Consider the following 14,070-nt stretch of genomic DNA (forward strand, 5'->3'; position numbering starts at 1 on the left):
GAAAAGAGTTTGATTGAAAACCGCAAACGTGGTGTCAGAGCTGGAAGTGCGACATGGCGACACCCACAGTTTGCAGCACATCGGCACATAATTGACTGTCAGGATTTGACAGTGGAGTGCAGAAAAAGACTGGCTGAATCTGGGCTTTAGTATGAGGCACACATCACGCCGCATCTTTCACTGTCCTCTCTAGTTTGCCTGGTGTTGGGGCGTGTTCACACTGTTGTACCAATGCCTGTGCACACCTCTAGGTCCAATTTAAGAGTTTGCTGCTGCTGTTAGGAGTGGAGTGGCTCTCTGTCAGTGGCAATCAGTCACGTTCTGTGCAGCAGGTAGACAAAGTTAATGCGGAAAGTCTGCATGAAGTCGTCTTCTAGACCAGGAGATATCTCTGTATGAGTGTGGATGTCTGAGAGAGAGAGAGTGACACATTAAAAAAAAGAGTTAGAGAGACATAAAGAGACAGTGTAATAGCTGTTTTTATCACTCTTTTGTCCTAGTTAAAATGAAGTTTGAAATACTATTCCAATACTGTCTTGGATTTCTCTTTTATTTTTTAGCCTCTTCTTTGTAATGGCTGCACAGACTAGCTGTCAGAAATAGAAGTAGCCTAATTAAAGCTGAACTGTCTGTTTGGGATATGTTAGTTCAGGTACAGGCAGCGGATATGTTTATTTTTCCACAAATTTATTTCTCTAATGAGGAGCTCACTTTCTCTTGAATTGCTTATTGTGAAATTTAGAAACTCAAAACTATCTTTTGTTTCATTAGCTCTCTTTGCTGTTGTTGTCGTCATTGCTCTTACATTCACCCATTGTCCAAGTGTTTATTTCTGTGTGCACATTGCACTCACGTCATTTGTTTGGTCACTCTTTAGCTCTGGCATCATCGTTGTGTACCTTCAACACATCTGCACTGCTACATTTAAAGGGCGGACTTTTGATGCATGGCATTTTGCTTTACGCTCACGACATGCACACGACATGCCGATGTAAGCGGCATCTAAAGTCATACGAGTAGCTTGTTAAAGGGAGGGTCCGGTGTTATGCTACATCTTTCTTACTCTCAAAAAATCCCATTCAAAAAGGCTCAAACTCTTTGTTTGTACCGTCTGACTTTTCTACATTTTCTTTGACACGCTCAGCAGCTGAACACAATAAAGACTTTCAGATCTTTGAAGATAAAACAAATTGAGGCCCACTATTTTTCTTGAAGCAGCTAGGGACTGTAGCTTCTAGTAAGCAGTATTTTCTATTAATACGTGCAGAAGTATTTAGAACACTGAAGGATAGTGCCCAATACAGCCCCTAAGTCATGAAGTACAATAGGTCCGAGGTTTTTAATAGGTCTTGGAGAACACCCTATCACACAGAAAAAAAATCTCATTGTGGCCAAAAAGAAGATTATACCAGAGCATAGGTTTTCTGCTTTTTGCCTTTTGTGTGGGATTCATTGGCAGTGAGGGAAATATTGAGTAGAAGCAGACTTATTCATTTAACCTGTCCAGGTTCTGGGAGATTGGTCCATTGGTCAGCACAGCCTATAAGTGCACACACGCTACAGTCATACATGCTGGATTGTTCCTACATGTTTTGCGAACACAGAGTTTATGCATCTACTGATGTCTCAAAAATATTGTGAAAAAAAATTATTTTGTTATTTATTTCAAAAAGGTAAACTTTAAAATACTCTGTAAATGTATGTATATATACATTTAGTACCATTCAAAAGTTTGGGCACACCTTCTCAATTAATGGTTTTTCTTTATTTTTACTACTTTCTGTATTGTAGATCCATAACTGATGACATCAAACATATGAACCAAGATATATGGAATTATGTAGCAAAGAAAAAATTGATAAAAAAAAAACTGTCTTATATTGTAGATTCTTAAAAGTAGCCACCCTTTGCGTTGCACTGCAAACCCTTGGCCTTCTGTCATTGAGCTTCAAGATGTAGTCACCTGAAATGGTTTTCAATGCCTTGTCAGCTAAGTAAAGAGAAACGACAGTCCATCATTACATTAAGAACTGAAGGTCAGTCAGTCTGGAAAATTGCTAAAATTTTCAATGTGTGTCCAAGTTCAGTTGCAAAAACCATCAAGCACTATGACGAAACTGGCTCACATGAGGACCATGCACAAGAAAGACCGGCCAAGAGTTGCTTCTGCTTCTGAGGATAAATTCATCCAAGTCATCAGCTTCAAAAATCACAAGTTGGCATCACCTAGGATTAGAACCGAGATAAATGCAGCACAGAGTTCCAGTAGCAGACACATCTCTACATCAACTGTTCAGAGGAGACTGCGCGAATCAGGCCTTTATGGTCAAATAGTTGCTAAGAAAACACTACTAAGGAAAAGCAGCAAGCAGAAGAGATTTCTTTGGGCCAAGGAATGGACAGTTAGACCAGTGGAAATCTGTGCTTTGGTCTGAACTTTGGTTCCGCCCGCTGTGTCTTTGTGCGATGCAGAAAAGGTGAACGAACAGTTTCTACATGCATGGTTCCCACTGTGAAGCATGCAGGAGGAGTTGTGATAGTGTGGGGATGTTTTGCTGGTGACACTTTTGGGGATTTATTCAAAATTGAGGGCACACTGAGCCAGCATGGCTAACACAGCATCCTGCAGGAACATGCCATCCCATCCTGTTTGTGTTTAGTTGGACCATTGTTTCTTCAACAGGTTGTGTAAGGGCTGTTTGACCAATAAGGAAAGTGATGGAGTGCTGCATCAAGAGAAGGCCAAGAGTGTGCAAAGCAGTAATCAAAGCAAAGGGTGGCTAATTTGAAGAATCTAAAATATAAAACATGTTTTAAAGTTTCACACTTTTTTGTTTACTACATAAATCCATATATGTTCATTCATAGTTTTGATGCTTTCAGTGAGGATGTTGTAAATAGTTATGAAAATGTAAAAAAAACAACAACAAAACAAACATTAAATGAGAAGGTGTGTCCAAACTTTGACTGGTAAACCCTTTGTCTTTAAAGTTCCAGCACTGAAGGTTATAGCTCATGAAAACCAGAAATTCAGTACCTCAAATTCTAAGACTACTTTGAGCTGAGTACATAATTCAAACAGTATAAATACTGTGTATGTCTCGTTCTACTTCAGTAAAGACAATTACGATCACCGGGGAAACTGCTGACTTAACAGTTGTTCTAATGATCGACAACCTCGACTTGGAGGGTACACTGCAGAAGGTCATTGCTGAAAAGGCTGGCTGTTCAGAGTGCTGTATTGAAGTGTATTAATGGAAAGCTGACTGGGAGTGGAAAGTGTGTTAGGACTAGCTGCACAATGCACAATCAGCAGAGATGCCTGTAGCTATAAGAGGATTGTCAAGAAAAGAGCTTCAAAGATTCAAGAAATTTGAAGAACTTCACAAGGAGTCAATTCAACAGGTTTCAGTGCATCAAGAGGCAACATGGAAAGACATCTGCAAGCTACCAGAGCTATGCAGAAAAAGAACTGGATTCTAGATCTGTTGAGGTCCTGGAGTCTGGAGAAAGAGTGGTGTTTGAAGTCCAGTGTGAAGTTTCGGCAGTCTGTGATCATCTGGGATACCATGTCATCTGCCGGTGCTACGGTCGGGTTGGTCCACTGTGTTTTATCAAGTCCAAAGTCAACATAGCCATCTACCAGGAGATTTCGGAGCACTTTGTTCTTTCATCTGTTGACAAGCTTTATGGAGATGCTACAGATGAGCGGAAGGCCACTGCCAAAGCAACCTGAGCTTCAACAGTCCCTCAGCAGTGCCACAAGCTTACATCCATGCTACGCCACACTGATAAAGTAATTCATGGGAAAGGAGCCAAAACCAAATATTGACTAAAGAAATAAAGATGCTTTTAAGAAGTTTGACATTTCTGTATTGTAAATCGTTTTTTGGATTAATCGTTGGAAATATTCTAACTGTATTTCTGATTTTCATGAGCAGTAGCCTTCAAAAGTAAAATATGTAGCACTTCCATAAGCTGACATAGTTACCCAAAATACAAAGCATATGTTTAACGTCTCATTTAAATCTAACTAAATAAACCCAGCTTACACGGAACAGGCTCCGGAATGCTTGTCATTTTCTCACTCGTTAGCTACTGTGTAACCAGTCCTGCTTAGCTTTAATGAATCTGCCATCATTCAACAGCTAAGTTGACCTAAAAATTATTTAAACCCTTAAGCTATACGGTATTTATGCAACCACCAATAGCTAAATTTCTGAAAGCAACAAGGGCTTACCTTGTTTCTTTTGTCCGGAGACCCTCTCTTTATCTGACATACTCGCCATTTCCCAACCATCTGCTCCAAGTGCATGTTCTCCACCCTGCCCACATCCTCTATTGCCTGATAACAAAATGTTAAGAGAGAAAGATGAGTCTACTGGCTACAATTTTGATTTCTATTGATTACTATTAATTATCGCTATTATAACAGGTATTGAATAATTTGTTACCAGACAGTCGACATATACCTCTCTCTTGTTTCTCTCTGCCTGTCCCCCCTCGATAGGTACGACCCCGAATTCCTTGTGTGGAATCAAAATCAAGCCGAGCAAAGAATGACAAAGTAATCCAACTATTTATTTATACTATTGTACATTCTGTCTATCTTACCTTTGTCTCATTCACTGAATCTTTCCATCCTCTCTATATGGCACCACTATCAGAAACAGATGTTAATGTTAATGGCAGCATGACAACATTTCATATATGCATTGTCACCCATTTAGCACTGCATTAAGCAGGAATCGCTTTTATTCTTAGTGTTACTTGGGTTCTAAATTGGAGAGCAGATCAGGATTTAATCACGTCATCACATAACATGAGCAAAGAAAGACAAGAAAATGATATCGCTAACCAAATATCGATTGCTTTGCGTGCAATTTGTAGGTATTTGGCTATCAGAGCCTCTTTTACATTGTCAACATTCCTCATTCTCTCCATTGGCTTTTCATGTCTCCATCCATACCTTCATGAGTTTATCTATCTGTTAGTTTATTTGGCCGTTCATTTGTCTCCATTGTCTGTCTGAATCATCTCTGAAGTGACTTTGTGTCAAGTGTATTCACGTGGCTTGCCCGGTTTTCATTTTCGCACCTGTTTTTGTATTTTGTTTTAATGGTGCTGATCTTTTCATCTCTGGAATGCAAACAGATCTGTTTTCATGAATACATGAGTTTTCCTTTATTCCTGAAAATTACTGAAGCACCACCATTAATCTTGAACTCAGTGAAGCCAAAAGCCAAAAATATTCAATTTCCAACAAGTGCTTATAAATATCCCTGCTAGCCTGTGTGGTTTTATGAGTTGTCCAAGCACTTTTGTTTTTTCACGTCTCCTTTTAAAGAGGGCTGTCGATCCATTTAATAATGTGCCACTATGTTTCACTTAAGAACATATTTCATAAACTAATGTACTAACCAGATATGTAAAATCAACTAACAGTACTGACACAGACAACATTAGCTCACTCTTCAGAATGTGAAATGCCAGTGATTTTCTTATCAGTGCCAGTCAGGGTGTTATTGTCCAAACCAATACAAGAATTTAATGCTGCTCTTGGAAAATCCCTTATAAAGGATTCAAATTCACAAGCTAAGCTCACTGAACTAGACTAGACTTTATTTACTGTATATGTTTGAGGAGATGAATCAACAGATTAGTAGTTTTATTGTGTTATGTTGAATCATGTCAAAATGAAATGAGCCCAGTGAATTAATGAACCAATGGAATTGAGAACATGAGTCCATAGGCTTCTGTCAGTGAAAACAGAAAAGACTGGATCAGTAAACATCACTGGCTGCACATAAGCAAAAAAGTAAGGTTTCTAATTTAAATGCATACAATGTAGCAGAAATATTGTGTTTTGAACAGGATACGAAGTGAACCCGACACAAATCTCACTCTAAGCTGAACTCAAAAGTTGGAGCAGTTTATAATGTGTATACTGTGCTGTGAAAAGTTGCATATTTGTCACACTTGTATGTTTGCAGCGTAAAAAAATATACCCCCTTAAATTATGAATGAATTGGAATTAACCAAACTTTTTTGGAAAGTTGAGTTTAATTTCATTAGCCACTTCTAGGTCTAATAACTGCCAGACCTGTTAAATCAAGAAATCATTTAAATAAAAACTGTCAACGTAAAGTAGTAAAGATCTTAAAAAAAAAACAGCATCATCCCACAATCATAAGAATCTCCAGATGTTTGGGACTCCAGTAAGACCCATTATCCACAAGGGAGAAGACTCCGTTTCCAGCAGTGGCCATCCTACCAAAAATACCTTAAAGAGCACATTCCCTCCTCCAGGAGGTTACAAAAGAACCCAGAACAACATCTATAGAACTGCAGGCCTGACTCGCCACAGTGTTCATGATTCAAGAATGAGAAAGAGATTTGGCAAATGCTCAAAATGCTCAAAAACCATCCAGTATGGCTGAAATAAAACAATTCTGCAAGGAAGAGTGGGTCAAAATTCTTCCACAGTGATGTGAAAGACTTATTGACAGTTATTGATCACTTGATTGCAGTTCATGTTGCCAAGCGTGGCACAGCTGGTAATTAGGTTTAGGGAGCAATTACTTTTTCACAGCAATGTATAACTATTAATTTTGAAAAAGGTTAAATGTTAAATCAAATGTCAATTCTTTGGTTTGAGACTTTGGAAGCCTCAGGTTTTCAAACATTAAAACTGAAACTGAAACTGTCATAAACACGAATCCATTTACCACAGTTTGTGACAACTGTATGCCACTGCATGTTATACTTGTATAACTATGCACGTGACCAATAGAAGATCTTGAGAAATAAAAGATCTTGAATCTTTCTTTCTGTCTAGCTGGTAGGCAAACATCCAGCAGTCATAGTAGGAACATAATAATAATAATAATAATAGAGTATAAAAAGAAAAAAATAAACGTGCCCTTTTCTTCCTCCACACGTCAGCTACACTACAATCAGCAGATATGAGTTTATATGCTGGGAGAAGGAAAGGGCAGTTTACAACTTTTGAGGGTTGAAGGTACGGAAAATGTTTTTGTAGCACAAAAGGACAAGAGCACGATGGTAAAGTGCAAACTGGATAACTGTATTATACTGCTAACAGAATTTTTAACTCTCTGCATACACAGACAGCATGCTAACACAAAGCTAGCAAAGAGCCGAGAGTGATGTTAACGCTGACAGTATGCTGAACCCCAGCCCAGCAGCCAGAGCCTAACTAGTAACAAAGGCAGTGATGGCTCAGGCTCGTAGATTTGAAGCATCATTTCTACCTGTAGATGTTTACTCTTATCACTTTGAAGTCTTTTAGGGCTGGTTTTAATTTATTTTGTCTGCTTTGTTTTCAGAATTAAAAATTAAAACAAAGATCTTGTGTGTCCTCATTAGGATGAAGAATTGTGTTGGTGTGTGGCACTGTAGTCCAATCAGTTATCATTAAGGAACAAATATTAACTGTATTCTTAACAGTAGGGTCTTTACCTTACAATCCAAATGGCCTTGAGGCAACTGTTGTTGTAAATATAACTGAATTAAATTGAATCATTGGTAGTTAGTGATGTAGTGTTACAGCTGCCAAAGAAAGCCTCTGCTCTTATAAAAACACATCAGGCAGGCTTATTTGCACCTGAACACACAACTTCTGGAGCAGAACATGTCCTTTGGGCAGACAAGACCAAATTGGTCAAATTTGTTCATATGGTGCTTGGTGTTGCATGTTTGGCCACCACCAAGCACCATATCAACACAAACTCCTCAAACACAAACAGCACAGTGGTGGAGGGGTAAGAATTTGGCTTGTTTTGCAGCCACAGGACGTGATGACCTTGCAGTGGTCCATTAGACCAACAGGACAATGATCCAAAATACAGCAGCTAATCAAGGTGTTGCAATGGTCCAGTCAAAATCCATATCACAACCTGATTGAAATATTGTCCATAAACGAATACCCACAATCCTCTTCTACAGTGTTAAGGTTAGAGAGACAAATAAAATCAGATAGAAAACACTGATTTCAAATTATTGGCGCTAAAGATGGTCCTACAAATGACTGACTCATGTGGTGTAATTAGTTTTCGCATACTGGATAGACTCCAGTCAAAAGTTTCCTTTTCGCCTGACCATATAAAGTCATCATTAAGATTTTTCATCATAATTTTCAGAGTTAATACTTTCCTTCTCGTCTTCTACAAAATCAGCTTCAGTAATGAAAACTATTTGATTTTTGAAGGCATGAAAATAGAATTTACATGAAAATGAAAAAGAGATCAAATAATTTGTTGCACTGATACTATCTGTAGTGACATAAATGAGGAAACGCTCATTAAACTATCTTTATACTCTAAAAGATTCAAACAAATTTCATTTACCTGATTTTTCAAGCCGTTCGCCAGCGTAATCTGGCAAATCAAGACATGTTACTGTAGAGACAGCATCTTATGTACTCCAACGCACTTCCTCCCTTAGGCTTCTGGTAATTTATGGAAACATTCATGCTAACACGAAGACAGATTTGTAAGAGACAGGATCTGACCCAATCCTAAAAGTGCCTGATTTTATTTCATGCTCTCCTGCACACTGAGAATCTCTGATCCATACTCAGTTACATGGATAAGATGGACTCTGTGTGTTTGTATGTGTGCTTCTCAGCTTTGCCTGACATCTCCTGACCTTTCGTTCATCTCGTCCAGCTTCAATAGGCCAGTCAGTCAGCCATGCTATCACACCCTCACGCACACCAACAGTATCTTTGTAACCCAAACTTACACACACACGCACGCACACACACACAAACACACACACACACACACACACACACACACACACACACACACACACACACACACACACACACACACACACTTTTTCTCAAATTTTCTCCCTGCCTCAGTTTCTGTTCTCCTTCCCATCAAGTCAACTTCTAACTTTTTTCCTATACTGAAACTACAAAGATGTCACCCAGACATAAACAAGCACACATAGATTTAACTTGCAACTGCTTTAATGTGTAAGTGGGTTTGTGCCACAAAAAAACTCATTCATCAAATACAAATAGATTTCTTCTCAACCATAAATGATATATAAAGGATAGACATAGCCTTGATGTTATTGTTTTGGCCTTCGGCATGTTTTTCTTGTTTGAAGCTAGATGTTTCCATATCTGGATTTAGAGTGGACCGATAACTTTTTAGACCAGATTGTCAAGATGAATCCAAACTCTATGGATGCATCATATAGACACAAATGTCTCCTCTAACTATTGCAGTGTTTTGGTTACCATGGTATTGTCCTGAGTGGTAGTCTACCACAAAGTGAGATAAAGGGGTTAGTGAGGTATGTTGGCCTTAAAATCAGAATTATCGATGTCACAAAGGTGCTTTTTCTGTTGCAAGAGTAGATCCCCATAACTTATGCTCAACACATAACTTGGTCTGGAATGAGATGAGAAAACTAATCAGTTACATTTGTAGCACATGTATGATCAAGAATACCTATTCAGTCAGTAAAATTAGTTGCACTTTTATCTGGTGACAAACTAAAACAATTTCCACACCTCATTTTTTTAGGCTACGGGACAGAGTCAGAGCTGAACACACTGAGCAATCTTTAATGTTTTGTGCATGCAGTTTAAAGTGTGAGAGCTCTAATGTGGAGCTGTCATGTTAGAAATAAACAGGAGCACTGAGAGCACACTGAGTCAAATCACTAGATTTGAATTCTTCCAGCACCACTGTCTTCTCTCACTTTCATTTTACTCCAGAGTACACATCTCTCTTGTAGCAGCTCTTGTGTCTGTTGTCTTTTTCCACTCATCGATCCAGTTTCTGCCACTTATCTAGGTCACAGGAGCCTGTAGTAGTCTGTACAGACTGGTGCAGTGTCTACATCACTGCTGAAGCTGCACCAGTCCATCTGTAAGTCTCCTGCTCCACTCTTCCCTCACTCATGAACAAACCCCCAAGATACTTGGTGCAGTAACTTGTTCCCAACCCAGAGTAGGCACTTGTTGACTGAGGACCATGACCAAAGTCCACAGACCACATGTAAACTGGTTGGTCAAACTCCCACACACGCTCAAATATCCTCAAAAGGATGAGGAGCCGATCCAGTATTCCACAGCGAGGATGAAAAAATGCATTGTTTCTGTAGAATTCAATGTCCAACTAACTGGATGGACCTTCCTGTGGAGGCTGAGAAGTGTGATCCACCTAAACACACTGGAACACTCTCTCCATTCCATCTTCTTAATGGGGGAAACACCACCCTGTCCAAAGCCACAGTCACTCATTTCCACACATTGTTGCAGGAGTTTAAACCGTTAAAACCAATGTTAGCACAAATGGTCCTGCCACTTTTAGGTCAAACTTTTAAAAGTTTAAAAGAACCCAAATGTAATAAAATGTCTGTTTTCTGTAGAGCTCCATAACACTCACTCACTCTGTCTTCTCTCAACCAACCAGCTGGACTGCTGTGTGATTATTGTAATGACCCTAATATCACTGAAAAACGCAGAGTCGCTGCTTTCAGGAAATGTTGGAATTTTTTCAATTAAGCAAATGGTTCAGGAGGCTCCGGAGTGACAGATGTTGAAAAAAAAAAACTCTGCAAAACACCTGTCTAAAGGTTAGGCTTTAGAGGGTTAACTACATTAGTGACCTTATCCCCAGTGATGGCGTGAGCCCCCTTATAAACATCCTTACGTTTGAACACGGTGTTTGTTATGGGCAAACAGTGGTTAGCACAGAAATCCAACAACAAAACAGAATTTGGGCTCAGGTGAGGTGGGTCATTTCTCACAATCAGACTCCTCCAGGTCAGGCTATCATTGTGCATATTAAAGTCCCCCAGTAGGACAATGGGATAACCAAATGGCTCAATTTCAGGCACCCAACTCAGGAAAGCAAAGCTGCCAGGAAATCTGAGCACTCTGAACTGTCATTTGGCAAGTAAGCACAGTCAACAGTCAAGACCCTCAGGATCTGTTTCCTTATCCAAAGGCAAACCTGGGGGATACAAGTATATCCATTCCTGCTCACAGCCTCTCACCAAAGTCTTAGACCAAATGCAATTCACAGTACCATTATAGAGGAAAAACCATACCTCGTCCTAGGGGTCACTGGGGCCAGAACCCTGGAGATGGCCCTTGGGGTAAAAGCACGTCGGTGAGGATCAACAACTTTTGGGGTCATAGGATTTTGCCTTTGCCTTTTTAAATTGGTTCCACAGTCAGATCCACGCCTGTCTTCAAAACACCAAGGTTTGTTTTTTTGTGAAGGAGTCGCTGTCATGACGCCATTAAATCAGCGGTCTCCAACCTTTTTTGCGCCACGGACCGGTTTATGCCCGACGATATTTTCACAGATTGGCCTTTAAGGTGTCGTGGATAAATACAACAAAATAAAACTAGTACTGGTACCGAAAAAATGAAGATTTATTCATAACACACGTGAAAAGACCCAGGAAAACCGAGTTAACGATAACAAAATAACGCTGAAAGCCGATAAAAACCCTGAAAACCACACATTTCACACCTGAGCCTCAACTCTTGCGGCCCGGTACCAAACGACTCACGGACCGATACCGGTCCGAGGCCCGGCGGTTGGGGACCGCTGCATTAAATGACCAATCGGTGTCATGTAGTAGACAATGACACCATTTATTATATACAGTTTATGGTTTTAACAGAACAAATGATAACTTTTATAGAGCATTTAATGCTAGGCTCTTTTTACCACACCGCAGTAGTGTGAGACATAATTCCATCTTCATTGTTTGCTCTTTCATAAAGAACAGATGACATTAAATGTTTTAAAGAGACAAACATCATCCCGGTTTGCTGTGTTTAAACATTCTTGATCAGTTACTATACAAAGAGCTACACCCATCAGCTGAATTTGATGTGGGCAGCTCCGCATGTGTTTCTGGTTTTTTTTCTCTGGTGCTAACGAGTACAACACTGGAGCTTGCGCTGCTGAATTCCATTTTTCTATAAATACACTGTAATGTTTTGCTGTTAATCAGCCGCCTGAAGTTGTGCGATGCCCTGCTGAAAAGTTAATGCAGTGAATCAGCGCCGTTGTCAGTGTGTTTCAAATTCTCTTTCTTCTTTTCCTCCTTTCTTCCTTTTCTATCAGTTTACTCTGCAGGTTTCTACCTGTCGCTCCGTGTCTGCCTGTATTTCTGTTTGTCTTTCGGGGGTTGAGTCATCAGACGAATCTCCATTTCCCCCACTGACAATCCTCAGTAGGAGTGCACACACAAACATACCGACACAAATCACATAGTTCACTCTCTGCTTTCAAATCACTCTATTCCTCAAAAATCCTGACTCACAGGAAATCCTTTCAGCCCGATATGGCAGGGAGCATCATCTGCCTGCAGCCCTCACATCACAGCGCCTCGCCCCGCTTTCTGAATACATAATTCATAGATAGCTTATTTATTTACCGAGTTTAATTGTTGGGTTGCCTGCAGCCTGACATCTCGTATTGTGGTGTAAATGTTTTGGCTGTGGGTGACATGATCACGCACAGAGCCACACACACTCGCACACATACCTACGCAAGTGCTGATGCAAGATAGCCCACCTGGATGGTTAGGAACAAAGAGGGGATTGATGGTTCGACGGTACTTTGTCCCAGTCCACTGAGTCGCCAAATGAAATGTTAGGCTCTCGGGAGTCAGGCACATGCGCACAGATGCAGGCGCAGGTCCATTTACACAGATGTATCTACATATATGCATAAGATGAATTTTCACAATATATACTGTGTATACTACTAGTTTTTAGACAAATCTTTGGATTTGTGGAATCTGCTGGGTCAAATCTGTCCTTGTAGGAAGAGCTCCAGACAATCAGGAGTCTTTCTTTTGCTTCTTCATTATTCAATAAAATTTTTGAATTACAGTGCATAGTGCTTTCATTACCTATCTTTATTATTGATATACTTGAGAATTGGTAAAAGCTAAGGCAGAATTCCACATATTTATAAGAGCCTACTTTTAAACTCACGTCACTCAGTTCACTTTTCAGTTCTGGCAGAATTTCGTGTCTTCCACAAAAGCATTCGTCTCCAAATATGTTCTATATTCTTTTCTTAACTCTAACATTAAAACAGTGCAAACATTCCCTGCATGAACACTTTTGCCTGAAGTTCACAGATGGCTCAGTAGTATTTGCTCACCCCGCTGTGATGTTGTCACACAGTGTTTGGGACTGGGAGCACCATATTCTCTTGTGTTCTCTTTTCGGAAGAAACACACACAGAATGAAAGCGAGAGGGAGTAAAAACTTGTACAGCTCTGGGCTAAAGTTAGTGAATGAATGAACCATAATAGTACAGCTTTCTGGGGCAGAAAACCCTCCCACAGGAGACGGGCCTGACTCGAGTTTTTCTGCAACTGTAGGTAGAGTATTTTAGTGTCGGCTTCTTTCGGCGCACTTTTAATGACATCTTATATCATCTTTATGTTGTATGGGACACCCATGCCCCATACAGTACATAGACTATTTATAAAAGGGACATCATCCAGTGGTTTATAAATGCCCATTTTTGAGCCTTGCATAGATGCATTCCTACTAATTAGTGCTAAGCAATCGGAAAAAACAAACAAACTTGAATTTCGTTCATAAAACTGCTGCTCAGAATTCTTGGATTCTGTTGATACAGTGAATCACACAGTAAACCCTTTTATCTGTCAGACATAGTGTTCAGTTTAGAGAGTTGAATCATAACTTAAAACTTTAATACAGTTTAAAAAGATGTTGTATAAAACCCCATGCTACTGTATAGACTGTAAATAAATGATGGAAAGCGGCAGCGTGACATCACTTTGCATTCCACATTTTGAAGCTTTAGCCTTAGGATTTTGGCCAAAAACATGTTTCTTTATTATTATTATTATTATTATTGTTGTTGTTGTTGTTGTTGTTGTTGTTGTTGTTGTTGTTGTTGTTGTTGTTGTTGTTGTTGTTGTTGTTATTATTATTATCCGATTGTTAAGTGATGACGTGACGGATCCTACTTCCGGGCCTAAAGTAGTCTGCGTTTAATATGGCTTTTGTGTTGT

At 39.7% G+C, this 14,070-nt stretch overlaps 1 protein-coding gene across 14 annotated transcripts in view; it reads left to right on the forward strand.

The window, feature by feature from the left end:
- ctnnd2b (catenin (cadherin-associated protein), delta 2b) overlaps positions 1 to 14,070 on the forward strand; it is a 232,199-nt gene that overhangs the window by 149,820 nt on the left and 68,309 nt on the right. For 10 of the 14 annotated variants that reach the window (XM_085388030.1, XM_085388031.1, XM_085388028.1 and 7 more), the window contains one exon: positions 4,511 to 4,567. The exons of the other annotated variants lie outside the window; for them this stretch is intronic. In XM_085388030.1, coding sequence (XP_085244156.1) covers positions 4,511 to 4,567 — 57 coding nt within the window. The remainder of the gene's footprint in view (positions 1 to 4,510; positions 4,568 to 14,070) is intronic. 14 annotated transcript variants of the gene reach the window in all.

The sequence above is a fragment of the Rhamphochromis longiceps genome, linkage group LG18 (genome assembly GCF_057381845.1).
Source record: "Rhamphochromis longiceps isolate RC_006_pf linkage group LG18, R_longiceps_female_GT1.1, whole genome shotgun sequence".
Lineage (NCBI taxonomy): Eukaryota > Metazoa > Chordata > Actinopteri > Cichliformes > Cichlidae > Rhamphochromis > Rhamphochromis longiceps.